Source organism: Gopherus flavomarginatus, chromosome 17 (genome assembly GCF_025201925.1).
Source record: "Gopherus flavomarginatus isolate rGopFla2 chromosome 17, rGopFla2.mat.asm, whole genome shotgun sequence".
Taxonomy (NCBI): Eukaryota; Metazoa; Chordata; order Testudines; family Testudinidae; genus Gopherus; species Gopherus flavomarginatus.
The window spans coordinates 24,139,974-24,163,241 of NC_066633.1; the positions used below are offsets into that span (position 1 = coordinate 24,139,974).

Here is a 23,268-nt window from a genome sequence, read left to right on the forward strand (position 1 = left end):
GAAAAAGAACCTGGCCTAATCTGTGCAAGGCCCTGGGAATAATGGTCCGACACTTCTTAACTGAAATGACTAGGAAAGTCCTTGGGCCAAATGCCAAGCCCAAACCTCATCACTTCCTTTGGTTTGGTAGTTTATTCTTTCTTAAGGCTATTCTGGGCCTGTTTGGATTGCAGAGCAGTATTCTGCTGACATGCCAAGCCTCAGAGCATTGATGTAAACTGACCACCTGCATTTTGTATTCCTTTGACTTGTATTGTAGGACCTGGCCTGCTCCGTTCTCATGAGCCAAATTTAAAGGGATCATAAGGAGTTAGCATATACAAAGTGGCCCCAGGCTTGCAGTGCAGATTAGCTTTCACTTTCACACCTCATTGGCCACAAATAAGAAACCTAATCTAAATGGTGGAACTTTGCATAAACGATTATTTTCACTGGGGTAATATGAGCTTTCCAGTAAAAGCCACTATATGCTGCTGATACAGGGAAAGCCCTGTTTTGGGGAGGTATGACCTAACACCTGAACCTGGTGCAATGTGAGATCTGCCAGAGACATGGAGGGATAATCAGGGTAAAGAGATGGGTTTGTCATCGGTAGGGAGTTCTGGATTATTCCATAGTCACAGGATCTTTTTCTCTGAATGGTGAAAAATTCATTGTGCTTTTTTACTTTTGGCTTATTACCCAACTTTGTTTAAACTGTCAAAATCAGGAAGAATGCGAGAAAACATGGCAACAGCAGCAAACTAAATGAAATCAACGGTTAGCCCGGTGTGCAAAAAGCAAAACATCAGCATGTTTGGCTTTAGTGGTTTTTTACAGTCCTGTTCCATATAAAATTAATCCTCAGGGATTTCCCATCTGCCTGCTGTTCTCCCACATGGATCAACTCTCCCTGGCCAACACATTATTTTACTGTCATCTGTTATATCACTTACAGCAGCTGCACCTTTTGGGAAGTACAGGAACTCCTCACTTAAAGTCGTCCCAGTTAACATTGTTATGTTGCTGATCAGTTAGGGAACATGCTCGTTTAAAGTTGTGCAATGCTCCCTTCTAACATCATTTGGCAACCACCTGCTTTGTGTGCTCCTTGCAGGAAAAGCAGCCTGTTGGAGCTAGCCGGTGGGGGCTTGGAACCAGGGTGGACCGGCAGCCTCTCATCAGCTCCCCACTCCCCTAAGTTCCCTGTGCAGCAGCTCCCCAGCAGGCTATCAATTGCTGGGCAGTTCAGCCGTCCCTCCCTCCCCCCACTGCCATTTGCTGCTCCTGCCTTGGAGCTGCTCCCCAAGCCTCCTGCTTGCTGTGCAGGAGGGGAAAGGAAATGGGCTAATGTCAGGGTGTCTCCTTCCCCCCTGCTCCTGCACTCTGCTTACCTCTTCTCCATAAAGAGCAGGGTGGGGACAAGGATGGAGAGAGACAGAGAGAGCCTGGGGCAGCAGCTGCTCTCTCAACTTCCTGATCCACTTAAAAAGACAATGAATTAAGAGTGGGTCAGCTTCTTTAAAGGGGCAGTGTGCATTTCTCTCTCTCTCCCACACACAAGGTGTGTGTCTGTCTCTGTCTGCTGTGCTGTCTCCCCTTCCCTCCCCTCCCCTCCATTCCTGCTGCCTTGTAGAGTGTGAGAGGCCACATTAACAATGTGTTAATCCTTGAGGGATCAGCAGAGTGCTAGTTCGTTATTTAGCAGCAAGGCATTCCCTGGGAAATATCCTACCCTCTTCCACCCTCTAACTTTACCACCTCAACCAAGCTTCACAATCATCATAGCTGTGAACAGTATTAAACTGTTTGTTTAAAACGTATACTGTGTATATATATATATACACAATATATAGTTTTTTGTCTGGTGAAAAAAATTTCCCTGGAACCTAACCCCTCCATTTACATTAATTCTTATAGGGAAATCGGATTTGCTTAACACCGTTTAGCTTAAAGTCAGATTTTTTAGGAACAGAACTACAATGTTAAGCGAGGAGTTACTGTAAAGTCTCACTGAAAGGCCCAAGCCCTGTATATGTTGCTCACTAATTTTAACTTCTGTTAGCGTTTGACTGAGAATGCCTTCATATCAACAGATGAAATATACCTGCATCAAAAGACATACTATTTTGAATTATGGTACATAGCAACAAGGTTTTCTTTGATTTTGGGTGTGATATACTTCATACAACCAACACTATGAATGGTAGAAACTGTCCACTTTCTGGACAGCTGTGATTTAGTGTTTAAGATCCACAGATGAACATCACTGTGCAAGTCCAAAGTAATAGTATTACAAAACAAATGCTCAATGCAAAACTCATTCTGTCCAAAAATTACAGATCTGACAAAGTCTCTGACAGGAATCAGTAGGTATGATATACTGTACTATATACACTGGCAGAACTGAGCACTGAATCATTAATAAGACATGATGTGTGAATAATAAACATTATAAAGTTAACAATGGACACATACAAAAAAGCTCTAAAGCTTACAGATGGAAAGAGTGAACTCTGACCTTTAAGAGACACCAGGAACTAGAAACCAACAGAACTTAAATTGGCCTTAAATCTCCTGTTTTCTCATGACACTGGAGAGAGAAAACATAGGGGACAGTTTCTCTCAGACATGTGGGAATTATAGCTGTGTCACCGCCTTCTACAGAGAATTCTGCATTGTCCTTACAGTCACTCTGTCACTGTCACCTTGTGACCTTTCCTTACTTTCTCCCAGTGCACCAGGGGGGAATATGCTGACCAATATACTTCACTGATCTGTCCAAAACCAAGAAAAAGGGGAAAGCCTCATGCAGAGCTCTATAAAAGGAAGTTTAATTTGTGTTACATTGTGTCTCCTCTACTATGCTAGTCTAAATACATACGCCATTTTCACTGGCTCTGTTTCCACTGGCTAAATCCAGCATATTTCCAACTGGTATTGCTCTCGGAAAAAAATGCACAACCATACCTTGAGTGTATTTAGTGCAGCAGGACTAGTCCAGCTCCAAGAAATAAGGATAAGAGTCCTCAAATGAAAATATTTGCTTTGTAAGCTGAGGATAATTGAATTGTAATGGCTAATTGGCCTTATCAGCACGCTGCATAACTAATACTGTTTTTTCAAAGTTTAATATTCACCTACAGCTTTGCAAGAGAAATGAGAAAAGGTATACAACTACACAAAACAGAACCTGGATAGACTCTCTCATACACACACACACAAAAAGGATCTGCAGTCAAAACTCTGAATGGGAAATTTCACTGCAAGTGAAGCTTTTGCAGACACCGAAGAAGAAAATCTGCAACATCATATCATCTTCCTTGAAGAAACGCAGCTGATCTGCTGAATTCTCATATTTGACTTCCACTGGTCTGTGAAAAATATAAACTTCATGCTAACCCTACGAAAATAGTCAACATGCTAGAGAGACAACAGTCTGCTCATAGCTGGTAAAAGGGGAAAAAATCCCAGGCTGTCATTCTTCCCTTGTTGTGACCTTCATGCTCCACTGGATTTCTGAAGATACTGAAATCTTGGCAGGAAAGTGTACAGTCTGTGGGAACCAGGCACTATTCTCCAGGCTCGCTGCTAAGAATTAGGCCCAGTCAAATCTTTTTTTCCTTTTCTTTTCTTTCCTTTTCTTTTTTTTTTTTTTTTGGCCTTGTGCTATACATGTAAGATAATGCAGTGGGATGCTAGTTTCATGCTGGAAATTATTCAGACTTTGTGCTCCAGGGCATAAGCTGATTGGCAGCAGAGGTCAGGAAGAGATTTTTTTTTTACTTGTATATCACACTGCAGAACTGGTTGGTGCATTATGCTTCTTTCTTTGCAAGCATCAGGTGTTAATGCTGCTTATAGCTTAGGTGAGGTTTTGTAACACAAACAAGGAACCCCAAGGCGCTTTCTTACACTCATCACAGGGCTACACACTCACTGGAATCTTTATTCATTGCATGTAAAGCTCACTGGAATGTGTTCCCAGTGCCCCAGAAAGAAGTAGAGGCCTTGGCTACACTGCCGCTTTACAGCGCTGCAACTTTCTCGCTCAGGGGTGTGAAAAAACACCCCCGAGTGCAAGTTACAGCGCTGCAAAGCGCCAGTGTAAACAGTGCCCCAGCGCTGGGAGCTAATCCCCACGGGGAGGTGGAGTCCCTGCAGCGCTGGGAGAGCTCTCTCCCAGCACTGGCGCCGCGACCACACTCACACTTCAAAGCACTGCAAGTGTAGCCATACCCAGAGCTGTCCCTGACTTCTCCCTCAGCTTCAAATGAGCACCATTTCTGGAAGAGCTGGCAAAAGGGATTCCTATCACAATGAATTAGTGATTCCTATCACATGCTACAGCCTGAGAACAAAGGGATCTGTATTCATGACTGGTAGTCTCTAGTAGTTAGAACAGGAGACTGAGAGTCATGACTTCTGGCTTCTAGCCTCACATCTAACTAAATTTTTGACCCTGGACAAGGCATGTATCTTCTGGATGCCTGAGTTAACCTATCTATAAAATGGGTATGAACAACACCTGCCTATTATGAGATGTTATGAGGCTTAATTAAGGATTGTAAACCACTTGAGAACAACAAATACAGTACCTCAAACTAAGGTCCTAAAGAAGTGCAATTTGCCCTTGATAAATTAGTACAAACTTGCTGTTGACTAAACATTGTTGTGTAAAACTGCTCACACTGAAAAGGAGGCCCACCTCTCAGAGATGTCCATATGGAGATTGAAGATGAAAATACTATGTAACTGCGAGGTATAATCATTGATGAAGCCTGCTAGCTCAAACTCAAAACCATCCCATTGAGATCTATTCACTCCTTCTGCTGCCCTAGAAAGAGAGAACAGGACCAGCTCTGCTTCCCAGTCAGAATCTAAGCGGTACAAGTTGTATATTATATCTAAAGCGCAAGGCCCAGGATAAACAGTAAGAGGGTCTCACCCTTCGTGCTGAACAATTACACTTTGAAGCAAGAAATCAAAAGCTCCACATTGGACAAGAATCAGACTGATTTTTCATCTCAGGATGAGAGGATGGGAGGACTAAGCTACTAACTCCCATCTGGGGAAACCATGGATGCTGTTAACTATAGGTCTTCTTCACCTGCAGGAGCTGACAAATTGCATCCGATGGATAAGCCTTTTATTAAACCACAGAGGGTTTCAAAGCGATATTACATTTTGCAAAGTTCTCAAGCAGGTGAAAAAGAGTGCATATGGTCTTTGTTATTTCTTTATGTACATAGTACTAGTCGCTTTACACACACAGCAAGACACAGCCCTTCCCAGAGAGATTACAGAGCCAAGAAGTAGGAATTGGAGACACAACGATGTACAGGCTTGGTGGTGATGCTGCAATGTTGCGGCTTCTGTGAATTTCAGGTTTTTTACACTCTTTGCTGATCTTGTGGGTCATGCTTTAGTTAAAAAGATAACTGAGTGAGAACTGTTATTTCAAAAAGGTGGCATAGCCCTCGTGGGAGAATCCCTCTGTCCTGGGAGAAGAAGAAAGGCCTTATACAATTTGTCTCCTTTTAATCTTCCAGGTTTTGTGCAGAGAATAATGGCAAGCACAACAGTTACATTAAAAACTCTTGATTATTACCCTTTTGTAAAATTTCTGTCAAGCCTCCCCAAGCTCAGAAAAGGGACTACAAAACAAAATTGCTCTGGTCCCGCTTCCAAAACACGATAAAATGGGGAGATAAGTACTCAGCTTACAAGTTTGTGAGAAAGGAGGTGGCTGGATGTTCTCAGCCTCATCTGGACCAACAGCACAACCCACATAAAAGGAACGAAAAAGCCTGCTGATCAGATTGCTGTGACAGAAGCTCATGAGAGACATGCACATTTTTAAGCTAAACTACAGCTTGAGGGATCTATATTATTACTTATCGACTAATATTGCCAGGGTTCCCAAGCTGGCTTCAAAGCTTCCTGTAAAGTGCCCCAAGCATAGGGTTTTTCATCTAATCATAAGGCCTTTATATTTTTCCCAGACAAACGGATTGCTCCGTGCCATGTTCACTCTGCATAAATCAGAGCTTGCACGTGATGAGCTTCACAGCCATGAGGTTTGTTACCTTAACAGCACGAAGATGGAAACATTTGCTGAAACTGCTGTACCATTTCAGCTTCTAACTTGGTGGTTTCCTCTCATCCCCAGTCCCACACTAATGCCTTTCAAAAAGGCTGGAGCAAGTCGCTTTAAAACTGAAGGGCAAAGAACACTGGATATCAGATCTCCAGACAATGAAATATAGCAGCTAACTCGCATCCTGCAGGACTCAGGTCAAGGTCATAAGCTAAACAGGACATCAGTAAAGACGAAGGGATTTGCTTATTGGGATCAGAGCATTCAGTGAAGGGAAAGAAACAAGCTATTAGAACACAGATAGTTGCACAATAAACAGAGGGAGGTTCAGATGCAAAAAGTGCAGTAGAGGTCAGAGATGTGCTTTTCTTTTCTGCAGGTTTGATTCTGGAGGAGGTGTTACTTTTGTTTGTGATTCAGTCGTGCCTACAAGCCCCAACCGAGATTCAGAGCCCTATTGTGTTAGGTGCTGTACAAACATATTGCAGGAAACAGTACTGGCCCCGAACCGCTTCAAAGCTAAATAGACACAACAGACAAAAGGTGGGAAAGGAAACAGAGGCCCAAACAGGGGAAGTGACTTTCCCAAGGTGACCCAGTAGCTCAGTGGTAGAACCAGGAATAGAAACCAGGTCTCCTGAGTCCCACACAGTTATTTATCCAGTGGACAATGCTGCCTTCCAAGCAGGTAGGAGGAGAATTCTTTCCACGTTCAATGGAAGAGCAACATTTCACACCAGACATTCAAATAGCAGCTTACAAGCACTTTGCCATTCCAGTTCAAAGCTTGAGCTTTGTATCCAAGGAGAACAAACCCAGCACATCTGGAGATGGACAGGCCCTCCTTGCTCAGAACGTGTCTGTAGGCTCTCAGGCCAGCAAGATTTTACAGTTAAGTTACAAACCCTCACAGACTGTGTGCTTAGATAACAAGAACAACTTTTTATCTATCTGTTTGCTCTTTGAGTCACAATGACAAGCACTTGCTGTACGAAGGTCACTAGGCTCTGAAGCTAATAACTTCTATTCATATCTTCTCAGTTCATCGCCACTGAAACTGCAACACTGCCCATAAGATATTGCATAGAGCAGGATTACTCACAGTGGAAAGTTTCCTGCTCCCCTGTCCTGAATTTAGCTCCACTGTCACAAGTGGTTTTTCACTGGCAAAGATTTGTTTAGTGCAGACATCATACCCGAGTCAGTAAAAGGAAATGATAGTCCTACATACCTCAGTCCCATTGCAAAAGATCATTAAATAAACAAACTTAGCACTGTGTAGTTAGAAATGTAAATGAAACTTTCTGCAGCTGCTTCACTAGAGTTCATGTGAGATTTTATTGAGAGAGATTTCATAGAATCACAGGAGGCAGAGAAGAAAAACCTAGTAAGTCACCACTCTCTGCCAGTACAGGTTTGTTCCCTACAATACCTTTAGTGCTGTATCCAATCTAGTTTTAAATGTCCAAGCGGTGGAGTTCCTTCCCTTCAGAGATCATTCCATGTCTAGCGGATAATAATCTCACCCATCAAGGTGCTCGGGATGCTGTACAATAAGATGTTGGTGAAAGGTGGAAATGGGGTCTCAAACTTTAAAATTAATTTAGAATGTCCTAGATTTCAGCTATATGTACCCGTGTGTACAGACACACACACACAATGGTCTATTGAGGCATAATTTTACAACATAAACTTCATAAACCTGGTTTGGTAACTGAGCTTAAAAATCCCAGGGTAGTCCCTAAGAACTTCTCTAGGTTCTTCAAGATGAGCAGAGACACCAGTATATGGACTGTATGATCTAAAATCCATCTTCTACATTCAGAGACATGCACACCACTTCCACTCACTTCAGCTGCATATGTGTATCTGAGAGAAAAGTAAGTTGTACAGACAGGACTGTTCAGAAATATGGAGTACAGCTGATGGTCAGAAGAGACCCACTTTTCAAAAGGCTGTAAATACCACATTTTAACTTAAACGGTTAATTGCAAAGATGCTAATGTTAGGTAACATATGAGTACTGCCTTTGGTGGATTATCTCTGATGAGCTTTGAGGAACAAAGGAATTCAAGTGAAACCAGTGTAGTTGCCTCTGCGCATACAAGCAAGGTATCTGGCATGTGGGGAGTAAAACAAAGAAAAAACTGGTGGACCCTTGGGGGTCTCTGATCATCCATAAAGAACGGGCCTGAAGTAGAAGCCATCTAGACTTCTCCAAGGGGGAGCTCACTGAAGGAGATCCCCTCACCTCTAAAGGCAGAACCTTCCATAGAACAGGCCTGACTAACAATACTAGGTGCTGATGGGTTATCCATGCTGGTCACACAGGCCTGAAGATGCAGTTCTCAACAGAGAGATGCAATGGTAAGACTGAGAAAGACAGAAGGGCAATTAGTGACCTCACCTGATAAGGGCTTATCATTTGCACAAATCAATAAATCCTTCAGAAATCAAAACACAAAGCAGAGCAGAGGAAGAAGAGCAGGCAGGTGAACCTTTCCTTCAGCCTCCAGGGAGAAGTCACACAGAGGTAACTAGCATTTGCACTTGTTTTAATTGAGAAAGATCTGATCTCATGGCTGGGAAAAAGAGAAAGTCAAATTCCTCTCAACTCCAAAGAGAGATCCTGCATCCATTCCAAGGGAGCTGATAAGAGGAAGTGCACTTTATAACAATCTTGGATACCAAAGTGAACTGGTGGCTATTTGAATGCATTCCGTGTTACAAGTGGTAATTGTTACAGTGACAATATTTGCTGACATTCATCAAATCATTTACACAACATGAGCCCAAGAGACAAAACAAACCCCTGCTCTGCGAGACAGGGAGTCAGGCAGGATGCCACACAGCTTCCTGCAACACACAGAAAATACTTATCTGTGATTGACTATCACAGCTGATAATGAACCTCCAGCTCTCTGGCAGTGGAATAGAAACTTTCTTCATCCAAAAGCCTGTAGTTCAGAGACCATTAAGCTCCATGAAGACAAGGAAGGAGGGTGATGCAGGTCAGACATCCACATTACCCAGCTGACCCTACTGAATAAATACTACACAGTGCTTGAGATTTGCCATTTGTTACCTTGAAATCTCAGCACTAGCCTTTGCCACACTGCCAATGGGACTTCTGTGCTATGAGGAAAGTATCATAGAATCACAGACTAGCAGGATTAGAAGGGACCTCAGGAGGTCATCTAGTCCAACCCCCTGCTCAAAGCAGGACCAATCCCCAACTAAATCATCCAAGCCAGGGCTCTGTCAAGCCTGACCTTAAAAACCTCTAAGGAAGGAGAGTCCACCACCTCCCTAGGTAACCCATTCCAGTGCTTCACCACTCTCTGAGTGAAAAAGTTTTTCTTAATATCCAACCTAAACCTCCCCCACTGCAACTTGAGACCATTACTCCTTGTTCTGTCATCAGGTACCGCTAAGAACAGTCTAGATCCATCCTCTTTGGAACCCCCTTTCAGGTAGCTGAAAGCAGCTATCAAATCCCACCTCATTCCTCTCTTCTGCAGACTAAACAATCCCAGTTCCCTCAGCCTCTCCTCATAAGTCATGTGCTCCAGCCCCCTAATCATTTTTGTTGCCCTCTGCTGGACTCTTTCCAATTTTTCCACATCCTTCTTGTACTGGACACAGTACTCCAGATGAGGCCTCACCAATGTCGAATAGAGGGGAATGATCACGTCCCTCGATCTGTTGGCAATGCCCTTACTTATATAGCCCAAAATGCCATTAGCCTTCTTGGCAACAAGGGCACACTGTTGACTCATATCCAGCTTCTCGTCCGCTGTAACCCCTAGATCCTTTTCTGCAGAACTGCCGCCTAGCCATTCGGTCCCTAGTCTGTAGCAGTGCATGGTGATATTCCGTCCTAAGTGCAAGACTCTGCACTTGTCCTTGTTGAACCTCATCAGATTTATTTTGGTCCAATCCTCTAATTTATCTAGGTCCCTCTGGATCCTATCCCTACTCTCCAGTGTTTTTACCACTTGTCCCAGTTTAGTGTCATCTGCAAACTTGTTGAGGGTGTAGTCCATGCCATCCTCCAGATCATTAACAAAGATATTGAACAAAACCAGTCCCAGGACCGACCCCTGGGGCACTCCTCTTGATACCGGCTGCCAACTAGACATGGAGCCATCGATCACTGTCCGTCAAGCCTGATGATCTAACCAGCTTTCTATACACCCTACAGTCCACTCATCCAGCCAATACTATTTTAACCTGCTGGCAAGAATACTGTGGGAGACCGTATCAAAGTCAAGGAATAACACATCCACTGCTTTCCCCTCTTCCACAAAGACAGTTATCTCGTCATAGAAGGCAATTTGGTTAGTCAGGAATGATTTGCCCTTGGTAAATCCATGCTGACTGTTCCTGATCACTTTCCTCTCCTCAAAGTGCTTCAAAATCGATTCCTTAAGGACCTGCTCCATGATTTTTCCAGGGACTGAGGTGAGGCTGACTGGCCTGTAGTTCTGTGGATCCTTCGTCTTCCCTTTCTTAGAGATGGGCACTACATTAGCCTTTTTCTAGTAATCCAGGACTTCCCCCAAGCACCATGAGTTTTCAAAGATAATGGCCAATGGCTCTGCAATAACATCTGCTAACTCCTTGAGCATCCCCGGATGCAGTGCATCTGGCCCCATGAATTTGTGCAAGAGTAGAAAGCTCTTGATTGCCTTTGCAGAAGTGTCAGCTCTCATGCCAAGGGAGCACCAGAGTGAGCTCATATTCAAAGGCCACGGTCCATAAGCCAGTCAAGACAAAGAGTACTTAATGTGGAGGAGACGGGGGTGGGGGTGGTGGGTGAATTATAGTGGTTTAAGGTCCAGTCTGTCCTTCGTTCATCCTGAGTAAACACAATTAACTCCATTAAGTTTGCTGTGGGAAGTGCAGTGGGACCTTTTAGATAAGATCTTAAAAACGAAGTTTTGCATAGTCGGTGTTCGTACTGGAGATCCCAAGGAACAGAAGGGTTCTGCCCTGCTGCTCCCTTTTTCTTTTAGGTTAAATATGCCCCACCAACATGGTTATGCAGTATGATCTGCTCTGGTAGCCTGATTTCCAGAGGTCCTGAACACCTACGACTCCTGCTGGAATCAGGCGATAGTGAGGAAGTGATTCCTGTAGTATAGAGTTGTAAGGGTTTGGGTTCCCTGTAAGAGGAAAGGTACTGTGCACACATTAAGTTAGCAGTGCAACCTCAGAGACATCTGAATCTCCTCGGTTCTGTATGCAAGTCAGCACTGAAATGCCACATCCTTACAATGTGGTTAAATTTAATATAAGATATAGATGAGATCAACAGGGTGGATTAGAAAGCCCCAAGAACAAGTTGAGAAGCAGTAGGGCTTTAGCCAATAGCTACTGGTAACATCCAACAAACAGATTTTGAGTTAAAATTACACAAGTACAGCAACTACTTGTAGACATATCAATGTATAACAAGACACTGCAACAATATTTAGGCAGCCTCTAATATAGAACAATACTGCACCTTATGTCCTTACCTACATATCACTACACTACAACCTTTAGTCCTGTCTCTTTATTTTATACATATATTTACCTGTGTGCTTCCCTCTAAATATCTTTTCAAAAATACAAACCAGTTTAACACAAAAGCAGGGCCAGTCCCCTACCATGTGTGAATAAATACAGCTCTTTTACCATCATAATACACAGGTGCAGATTTCTTGCGGAAGGAGGAGGGTACGTAATGGATTTTGCTGGGCATTGCTTTATACAACATAAGTAACAATGATTGAAGAGCAGCACAGATTACAGAACTGCAAAGTTAAGCAGTTCTAGCACCTATCTCATAAACTGGGGTATAGTTGTAGCCATGTGGGCCCAGGATATTAGCGAGACAAGGTGGGTGAGGTAATATCTTTTATTGGCCCAACTTCTGCAGTGAGACACAAGTTTTAGAGCCACACAGAGCTCTTCTTCAGGTCTGGGAAAGGTACAGCAGATTATTTAGCACAAATGGTACATATTCTAAGGGACCATTCAGGGTAGGTCATGCAAAGTTTGTTAATGGGCCACTCTACCTGAATGGTCGCTCAGAATATGAACTAATTACTTATGCTAAACAATCAGTTCCACCTTACATTTGGCTGTGATGCTCAGAGTACCTTCCCCAGACAGACCTGAAGAAGAGCTCTGTATAAACTTGAAAGCTTGTCTCTCTCACCAATAAAAGATATTACCTCACCCACCTTATCTCTCATAAACTTGGGAGTCAGTTTTATACCACAATTTCCAACACACCACTGAACAGCACACTAACCCACAGAAACCTTCCTACCAATGCTATAAAAAGGAGGATTCTGTGTGGACTCCTTTTGACGGTTGAAATAACAGATTGGACTTCTACATAGAGCGCTTCCGCCAACGTGCATGGGCTGAAATTGTAGAAAAGCAGCATCACTTGCCTTATAATCTCAGCTGTGCAGAGCACACCACCATCCACAGCCTCAGAAACAACTCTGACATCATAATAAAAAAGGCTGACAAAGGAGGTGCTGTAGTCATCATGAATAGGTCGGAATATGAACAAGAGGCTGCTACGCAGCTCTCCAACACCACATTCTACAGGCCACTATCCCCCGATCCCACTGAGGGTTTGAAAAAGAAACTACACCATTTGCTCAAGAAACTCCCTGAAGAAGCACAGGAACAAATCTACACAGATACACCCCTAGAGCCCCAACCAGGGGTACTCTATCTGCTACCCAAGATCCATAAACCTGGACACCCCATCATCTCAAGCATTAGCACCCTAACAGCAGGATTGTCTGACTATGTGGACTCTCTCTTCAGATCCTGCACTCCCAGCTATCTTCAACACACCACTGACTTTCTGAGGAAACTACAATCCACTGGTGATCTTCCTGAAAACACCATCCTAGCCACTATGGATGTAGAAGCTTTTTACACCAATATTCCACATAAAGATGGACTACAAGCCGTCAGGAATAGTATCCCCGATAATGTCACGGCAAACCTGGTGGCTGAACTTTGTGATTTTGTCCTCACCCATAACTATTTCACATTTGGGGACAATATATACCTTCAAGTCAGCGGCATTGCGGTGGGTACTCACATGGCCCCACAGTATGCCAACATTTTTATGGCTGACTTAGAACAATGCTTCCTCAGCTCTCGTCCCCTAGTGCCCCTACTATATTTGTGCTACATTGATGACATCTTCATCATCTGGACCCACAGGAAGGAAGCCCTTGAAGAATTCCACCAGGATTTCAATAATTTCCACCCCACCATCAACCTTAGCCTGGAACAGTACACACAAGAGATCCACTTCCTGGACACTGCAGTGCAAATAAGTGATGGTCACATAAACACCACCTTATACCAGAAACCTACCGACTGCTATATTTACCTACATGCCTCCAGCCTTCATCCAGACCACATCACACGATCCATAGTATACAGCCAAGCTCTAAGATAAAACCGTATTTGCTCCAATCCCTCAGACAGAGACAAACACCTACAGGATCTCTATCAAGTGTTGTTAAAACTACAATACCCATCTGGTGAAGTGAAGAAACAGATTGACAGAGCCAGAAGGGTACCCAGAAGTCACCGACTACAGGACAGGCCCAACAAAGAATGCCATTAGCCATCACCTACAGCCCCCAACTAAAACCTCTCCAGTGCATCATCAGGGATCTACAACCTATCCTGAATGATGATGATAATAATAATAATAATAATAATAATAATAATAATAATAATTGGAGATATATCAATCTTCTAGAACTGGAAGGGACCTCGAAAGGTCATCGAGTCCAGCCCCCTGCCTTCACTAGCAGGACCAAGTACTGATTTTTGTCCTAGATCCCTAAGTGGGCCCCTCAAGGACTGAACTCACAACCCTGGGTTTAGCAGTGTTGCTCAAACCGCTGAGCTATACCTCACTCTCACAGACCTTGGGAGGCAGGCCAGTCCTTGCTTACAGATAGCCCCCCAACCTCAGCAAATACTCACTAGCAACTACACACCACACAACGAAAACACTAGCCCAGGAACCAATCCCTCCAACAAACCCCATTGCAACTCTGTCTGCATATCTGTTCATGGGACACCACCACAGGACCATCAGAGGCTCGTTCACCTGCACATCTGCCAATGTGATATATGCCATCATGTGCCAGCAATGCCCCTCTGCCACGTACACTGGCCAAACCGGACAGTCTTTACTCAAAAGAATAAATGGACACAAATCAGACATCAAGAATTGCAACATTCAAAAACCAGTAGGAGAACACTTCAATCTCTCTGGACACTCAATAACAGACTTAAAAGTGGCAATTTGTCAATTTAAAAAAAAGTCAAAAACAGACTTCACAGAGAAACTGCAGAACTGGAATTAATTTGCAAACTGGACGCCATCAAATTAGGCCTGAATAAAGATTAGGAGTGGCTGGGTCACTACAAAAAGTAATTTTCCCTCTGCTGATACTCACACCTTCTTGTCAACTGTTGGAAATGGGCAATGCCCACTTTGATTGCATTGACCTCGCTAGCGCTACAAAAGTGACCCCCCACTTGGTAAGGCAACTCCCAACTTTTCATGTGCTGTAATATATATACTGCTTACTGTATTTTTCATTCCATGCATCTGATGAAGTGGGTTTTAGCCCACAAAAGCTTAAGAACAAGTACATTATCTGGTATCTGAATATATCCATTGGTCTGATGAAGTATCTGACCCAGATTATGTCTACACCATCTGCTCAGCACTGTGACATTCCCATCTTATGGGTACTCCTGAACAGTTGGATCACTCATTTTCCAAGTGACTTACAGACACTGTTTCAACAACTTTTGAAATCAGATACAAGTGGAATTCTAGGAAACCATAGACAGATGTGCTTTCCCAATATTTATTGCCTTTGGTGCTGCTAGCTATTTACCAGAGAGAATGAAACAGAAGATAGTGAAACGCTAGACTTGGCTCACTTACCCGTAAGGGAATGCTCTCTTTCTAGTTAGTTTTGTATATTTCTTCCCTTCCTCTCTTTAAAACTCTGATAAGCTAAGAGATGTTACAAGTCACAAGTTTTCAAAGAAATCGATTTCACCATGTTAATGTAATGATTGAAACAGTGAAACTGGAGAAGATCAGAGTATGGAGAAGATTGAGGCCTAACACAAACAATAATTATTAAAAAAAACCCAATCCAAGAGTATCCAATGCCAAACACAATCTGAATCTATCAGCTGGCAACAAAGTGAACCAACCTAACGGACCCTGAGACAAAAAAACCTAGCCTTCAAAACCTATAGACCCTTCCCCATCAATGTAATTAATAGTTATCAAAACGACAGAGCCATTTTAACCACGCTTTACAATTAAAACAGCACATGCTAGGTAGAGAAAGGAGGAAAAAAGAAGACTATATCCATGAACATTAAGGTTAAAAGAAGATCCGAAACCAGATGCTAACACTCTTCATGTGCATCTGTGCTATTCTAACTTGTTCACCAACATTTCTAAAGGATATTAGCACATTCCAAAATTCATGCTCCTTTGTGAAACTTTTCCCAAGTCCAGGTGGGAAACCTGGGAACTCAAAGCAAGACCAAAGGATGTGAAACTGAGTACTACAATGGTGTCAGCTGTGCACAGCTCAAGCAGTGTTGCTAATTCAGAAAGGAAAAGTCCTACCTGACAACGGCTGAAGACATCTGCAAGGGATACTTGAACATTGAAGTGCTTCAGAACCTGGAGGGCCTGCTCCTTTGCTTTTTCTGAACAATCCACAGAGAAACACCTTCCTTCTCCTACCTGGGACTGTAGCTTCAAAAGACAAAATCATACACCAAAGAGATGTCAATCAATGCACTCACACGGCTGGGATCTGGACTCATTCCCATATGGTAACTTTGGTTTTAATAACAAAGTTTGGTGCTATTATGTTAACTCACTAAATTCAGATCTAATACAGAAGGTACTTTAACACTTAGTCACCTTTGTAAAGAGCTTTGAGTTGGTTGGAGCAATATAATGGTCAGAATATACCATACATGATAGCCAGTTTGAATTTCCCTTTAATTTAGATTCACAATTGTAGATGCTCTCTAGGATGAAAATGGGGGAATTTATTTAACCATGGCTTTCAAACTGAGGTCATCTGGAAGACTGTGTACACTGACATGAGAAAAAACAAGGTAAGAAATGAGAAGCTAGCACTTGACAATAGCTTGTCACCATCTCACCTCCCTAGGTTTATTTGCACTGCACCTTTTTACCTCGAGTTAACTGGTTGCCATTTAGCTTGTGTAGTGAATGTGGCCACTCCCCACATGTGTGTTCCACAGACAGATTTAGCACAGATGTTTGTATCCTGGAACACACAATTAGGGAATGTCCAGACTAGTTTTTGTAAATGTGTTAACTGCTTTGAGATAATTGTTAATCAATTAACTTTAGTAAACAAGCCCAGTGTTTACGAGTGTACAATCCTGCTGTCATTTTGTAACATACACAAGGGACGTACAAATGCTATGTATCAAATGGCAGCAGTCAATTCCCAATACAATACTCTACATCCTAAAGTAGTTATTTTCCAAGTGCTGTTCCCTTACTCTGCCTCCTACCAATGGGCCTGATCGTGAAGTATCTACAGCAGGGGTAGGCAACCTATGGCATGTGTGCCAAAGGCGGCACGCAAACTGATTTTCAGTGGCACTCACACTGCCTGGGTCCTGGCCACTGCCCCGGAGGGTTCTGCATTTTAATTTAATTTTAAATGAAGCTTCTTAAACATTTTCAAAACCTTATTTACTTTATGCACAACAAAAGTTTAGTTATATATTATAGACTTATAGCAAGAGACCTTCTAAAAATGTTAACATGTATGACTGGCACGCGAAACCTTAAATTAGAGTGAATAAATGAAGACTCAGCACACCACTTCTGAAAGGCTGCCGACCCCTGATCTACAGAGACAGGAGAAGTGATAAAAGTAGAGTCAATGGAAGCTCTATTTCTGTTATGACTACAGTACTGAGCCCTAAATAACCAGACAAAGGCCATGTCTATACTATCACTTAGGTCAGCAAAATTTATGTCGCTCAGGGATGTGAAAAAATTATCCCCCTAAGCAACATAAGTTTCACCGGCATAAGTGGCAGCATGCACAGCGCTATGTTGGTGGGAGAACTTCTCCTGTCATCACAGCCACCAGCACTCCTGGAGGTGGTTTTATTATGACAACGGGAGACCTCTCTCCCGTCAGCACAGAGTGGCTACATGAGTGATCTTACAGCAATGCAGCTACATCAGTCCAGCTGCAAGCTCATTAGTGTAGACGTAGCCTCAGTATTTAAAGGGTTCTCTCATGCACTCAGCAACAAACTGTATTAACTAGTAAACCCGCAAGGTAGGTTCTATGACTACTCCAGCTCCAGATACAAGCAGAAAGTGAAGACAGTTAGGATCTTTTGTATCTGCAGTCTGGAATCCATCCTCCCCATGATCCCCAGTGGTTTTACTGCTTTACATGAATTTGCGGGTCACAAGACAGGGCACAAGACCGTCTACAATGAGTATTGTATCATTTCAATTACTGAATGGTATAGTTAAACATATCCCCCCAACATTGCATTAACAGTATTTGGGAGGGCAACTGCATTCTGTTTCATTGAGGGATATGGGCATTTGCTATGGGGCTGAGTGCAGGAGCTGTTTTATTTATTACACACACATAAAGCAACTCAAGCTTCCAACTGGGCCTGTGTTTGGCATTTCCAGCCTATCTCCTCCAAGCCTAAAGAAAAGCTCGAGAGCATAAGAACAGCAGATAGTGTTGTCTGTACTGATACAGTCAAGAAACAGGAATCTCTTTTTACTCCTTGGTGAAATGGTTGGGAAGTGAACTGCACTGAATCATGATGGATAAGCTGTACAGAGCCACTTTGTTCTGGGATGTGTTTGCTTTATTTTACATTTTGAGGTGCAGTGTAATTGCTCTCACTTCTGGTTGAATATAAGTATAAAAGAAACCTATTCTCAAACCTCTGACATAGAGAGCTAGAACAAGCCTTACAAAATCCTTTATATATCAATGGCTTTCAGTACAGGAAATAGATGAAAAAGTCAGTCCAGTTGTTGCTTTTACATTTGACTTTTCCTCTCCTCCACTTTGCGCACCCCAGTCCATGAAATGACACTACACAAGAGAAATGCCAGAAATACTTAGCACTTACTGTCTGATATGGGAGTCCAGAGGTTAAAATGACCCTTCCATCCTGCCTGGCAATCTGGGAACAACAGAAAAGCCATAATTAACATGGGTAAAAAATAACAATGAAAAATACCTCCCAATCAGATCATAATAAAAAATGAACACATTTGGTGACACAAACTCTCACTCTGTAGGAGAGCACTTCTCTAGATTTTATGAGCACCATGCCAGAAAGCCTCAAACATTAACGAAATGAGCCTCACACACTTGTGAGATACAGCAGAGCTATTATCTTGATTTACAGATGGGGAACAAAGACACAAAGACTTGTTCAAGCTCACACAGGAAGTCTGTGGCAGACTGTATCTCGTGACTTCCAGTCCAATTCCTTAACCACAAGACCATCATTCCAGCACAGGGTTTGCTCAGAATGATTGAGGGCCATACTCTTGGATTTTCATGATTTGGTAAGATTCATTTGGAATGCTTTGGTAACAAAACAGTCTAGTGAATCTGAAACCAAGATGCTTCACAAAGATGAAAACGTGCCTGATCTCTATGTGATAGAGCAGCATCCCCACATGTAAATGTACTACAGGCTATAGTGATAGAAGGGTCCTATAGTGATAGAAGTTTTCCCATGTCAAACCAATGAGGAGCCCTTGTGGCACTTTAGAGACTAACAAATTTATTTGGGCATAAGCTTTCATGGGCTAAAACCCATTTCATCAGATGCACGTAGTGGAACATGTAGTAGGTACCTCCCTATATAGTTCCACTCCATGCATCTGATGAAGTGGGTTTTAGCCCACAAAAGCGTATGCCCAAATACACTCTGAAACATGTAAAACCAGCACCTCCCCTTAGGTACTGTATATGGATTTAAGTTTCACTGCTAATAGAGACTGCACTCTGCACTAGGAATGGGGTTACTTCTCATCTCTATGCATTCACCTGTATTCTGTTAGAGACCTTACTCTCTCTCCATGTATCCGACCTCAAGTCACTGGGGCCTCTCCTCTGGTTAGGAGTCTGGGAAGCTCCCTCTGGCTCCTATCAACACTAGTTCTTATGCTGGCAAAAGGAAATGCCTAGAGATCAACGCAATGCAGTCTCTCGTCTTTCACCCCAGAATGAGCTGGGCTGTCATTAAGTGTAAACAGGAAAGGCAAAGCTTTAGAAATTAAACTGTATGTTTCTTAAAACCACTTCAAAACTCTCTCAGCTACAAACCACTGCATGTTCTTCTTGTGCCCATCCAGCCTGGAGAAACACATTAGAAGAGAGACAAATCCCTGAAGTCATAATCTCCCTTTGTAGTTGATTCATCCATGATTCAGCTAGGTACTATTATCATTATTAAATCATCAGGATCTTGCCCATCACATGGAGCATCGTAAGGGTGGACTACACAGAGCTTTGTTCCGAATATGTCTTGCCAGGGGGCCCTTTTTTATTCTTACCTTTGCACAGTTACTAGCTACCACCACTGCGCTGAGAGAGCACTCAAGGCCACCCCCTAACATGCTGGATGGTGGCTCTTACCGCAGACAACAAACTCACTCTCTTAGTAAGGCACATGGCTCTAGAGAACTGGGGCCATGGGAGTGAAATCACCAGGTCAGTTCCAACTCACATTGTTTAGTGAGCATCAGGAAAACCAGAATAGGACTGGCTGAGGCGAATCACTGCTAGAGCTTATGGCACATTAGTGCCTGCCCTGCTGGACTTTTATCGCTCAATTAAATTACAGGGATTTGCCAACAAGAGAAAAGAGATCTCTTAATTTCCTTCAGACCTATGTGTATTTCAAGATAAGTCTGAGGATTTCACAGCGGGAACACTCCATTCAGACATCCTGCTGCCACGGTTAACTAACTCAAGCTTGATAAAGCCCCTTATCTAAATGGCACTGGAAAGACAAGGCAAGTCACACAAAATAAAAATAAGAAAAGCAATATTTTTCCTGAAATGTTTGTCAGTTTTTGTAACAGTGCTGGCCGGAAGTGCACACGTGCCAGAGGAGCCACACAGGAGAGCACCCTTAGACGGAAACCAATGGGAAAGGTAATTTAAGGAGAATAGCATGTCCTTTCCTCTTCACAGAGAGAAATAAACAAATGTAACTCTGGTACTAACTGGCCAAGAGTCAAGTAAAAGAACAGACACCCAACTCCAGGCTGCAGCAGCAAGCTGGAGTGTGGCCAGTGCACAGCACGCTGGACTGTCCCCAGCTCTCCCAGGGAATAGAGGGGAGACTTTGAGTAAGTCACTTCACCTCTCTGGGCCTCAGCTTCCCGCTCTGTAGAGCAGGGATAATGAGACAGACCTGTCTTTGTAAAGTATCAGAGGGGTCGCCGTGTTAGTCTGGATCTGTAAAAGCAGCAAGAATCCTGTGGCACCTTATAGACTAACAGACGTTTTGGAGCATGAGCTTTCGTGGGTGAATACCCACTTTGTATGTAGTGGAAATTTCCAGGGGCAGGTATATATATGCAGGCAAGCTAGAGATAATGAGGTAGTTCAATCAGGGAGGATGACGCCCTGTTCTAGCAGTTGAGGTGTGAAAACCAAGGGAGGAGAAACTGGTTTTGTAAAAGGAAGATGACATCTGTCTGTATTTGTGCAAGTTTCTTCATGAGGTTGATGGATTTCCACTCCATATGGCTAAATGCAGTGCCTTGCATGGTGTCAAGTATCAGAGGGGTCGCCGTGTTAGTCTGGATCTGTAAAAGCAGCAAAGAATCCTGTGGCACCTTACGCTTTAAACTCTCTGGAGGAAGAACGCTGTATAAGAGTTAGCTACTAGTACTTATTACTTGCAAAGGCACCACACGCCAAAGGGACAGTCCTGTCCTGCTGTGGAGCTACTTTCAATGGCATTAGCTATGGAATAAGAATAGTGTTCTTCAATATGAAAGCACAACCTAGGTTTGGTAGGTGTTGTACAGAGTTGTCTGTGCATCTCAGTCCACACCTGCACCCAGTTGCTATGTCAGGCCTGAGCACAGTATAGCCCTGCAAATGTATTTCATGCTAGTCAGCAACAGTCATGAGCCTTAAACAACTATAAATATGCTTTAGTCCTGACCTGCTGTGCATTCGCTATATCCCTAACCTGCTATTCCAATCCTAGATCTCTCCTAGGCACACATTTCTGAAAATAAGCAACTGTACCAAGTCATGACAGTAGTTTCATAACTCTGGCTTATGGACCAGAGAAAAACCACCCAACTCATTTGTACCAAGATCTCTAGATATGAAATGGTCTTCCTGGATCCCCTCCACCTTCACCCAGAGGCTAAACATTGACATCCAGACCTAATCTTAATTCTCCACTTGTCTGCTCTGTTGATGTTCTCTCTGGATGGGAGAGAGAAAAGATTGTCTAGCTATCAAGAGTATGGTTTAAACCATAAAAGGACAAGAAATTCAAAGCTGAAGATGAGATTTACAGATTTGACACTCTGGTCTGGCTATGCTCTGCTCAACACAATGACAGAGGAGATAACCTTTGTGCCCCTTGATCTGGTTGAGGGCCAATTCAACTGCAGAGAGCCACCTATCCTGGCCATCCCCTGACATGCTGGAGTTGCAGGGTAGGAATGGGGAGTAGGCTGGTGTACAATGGCTCCCCTGCACCAGGGAAATAAGGGGTACCCAGTTCTACCAGCTTTCTGGCTGCTTTACACCACTGCACACGTAATGGGGTGCACTCAACTCTTGTGAGTGCCTCACAGCAGCTGAGTATGGTGCTTCAATCTTTTCTTGGTTCTGGCGCCCCTGTGGGTTGAGCAGCTCCCTAGGTAGGTCTTTGGTGGCTTGGTCCTCCAGCTAAGTCACCCAGTTAATAGGTCAATGGATGAACCCCTTCTGGGATAACTAAGTTCTACCAATGGTCGGCCCTCACAAAGGTCTTCAGCCCCATCTCTGTGCCTGTTTTAATTCCAGCCCCTTTCTCGGGCATTTTGTAAAGAGTCTTGTCCACTTTCCGGGACTAAGGCCACTTCCCCAGTGGCCAGAGGGGCCAGAGCTCCCCCTCTCCCCCCCGCAACACCAGGTCTCTGCCCAGGGTCTCTATCAACAGCTTCCCTTATAGTTGCTGCTACAGCCTTCCCTGGGCTGCTTCCCACTTAGTCCCATCTCCTTCACTCGTTACCTTAGGGTCACAGGTCTTCTGGTCCCAGCCAGAAACTGACTTGCTAACTCTGCAGCTCTGGGCTGCTGAGCCTGCTGTGCTCCGATTGGCTGCTTCCCTGCAGCCTTTCTAGGCAGGCCAGGCGGACCCACCGTCACTGCTCCTTTCCTGGGGTGGGGTGCAGTAGGACAGGGAGGCCTCCAAGAGAAGGCCTTAAAGAACCTGGGACACCTCATAACAATGCAATATGCCAAGTTATGCCTAGGCGTGGAAGGTAGCTCTGAATATGCCCAGGTAGCTCAGTTGGTAGAGCATCAGGCTCTTAATCTGAGGGTCCAGGATTCAAGCCCTATCTGGGCAGCCAGCTTGGGGGGGAGGGGATAGCTCAGTGGTTTGAGCACTGGCCTGCTAAACCCAGGGTTGTGAGTTCAATCCTTGAGGGGGCCATTTGGGGAACTGGGGTAAAAATTTGGGGGATTGGTCCTGCTTTGAGCAGGAGGTCAGACTAGATGACCTCCTGAGGTCCCTTCTAATTCTATGAAGAGCAGATGACTTTGAACACACAATACTGTCCATTAAAAAAAAAGACTCCAGAAAGTTTATAGTGTTTTGCAGGATCCCACAAGCCTCTCATTGGAAATCAATGAACTGGGAAACTAACACAAATTTCCTGTGAGATCCTGCTCCATTTTAAATGGATGGCATTGTAACACCTATAGCAAGTGCTGCCAGCAACAAGGTGATCGGTGAACCACCAAAGGGTACTGTCTGAAAAGTATCCAGACAACTGGGTTTGTAGCTACACTTCCTGAGTCTGGAGA

The 23,268-nt window shown here is 43.6% G+C and overlaps 1 protein-coding gene across 7 annotated transcripts in view; it reads right to left on the reverse strand.

Moving 5' to 3' along the window:
- EXD3 (exonuclease 3'-5' domain containing 3) overlaps positions 1–23,268 on the reverse strand; it is a 588,712-nt gene that overhangs the window by 291,246 nt on the left and 274,198 nt on the right. For all 7 annotated transcript variants that reach the window (XM_050926488.1, XM_050926485.1, XM_050926483.1 and 4 more), the window contains 2 exons: positions 18,332–18,385; positions 15,789–15,920 (listed from right to left, as the gene is read on the reverse strand). In XM_050926488.1, coding sequence (XP_050782445.1) covers positions 15,789–15,920; positions 18,332–18,385 — 186 coding nt within the window. The remainder of the gene's footprint in view (positions 1–15,788; positions 15,921–18,331; positions 18,386–23,268) is intronic.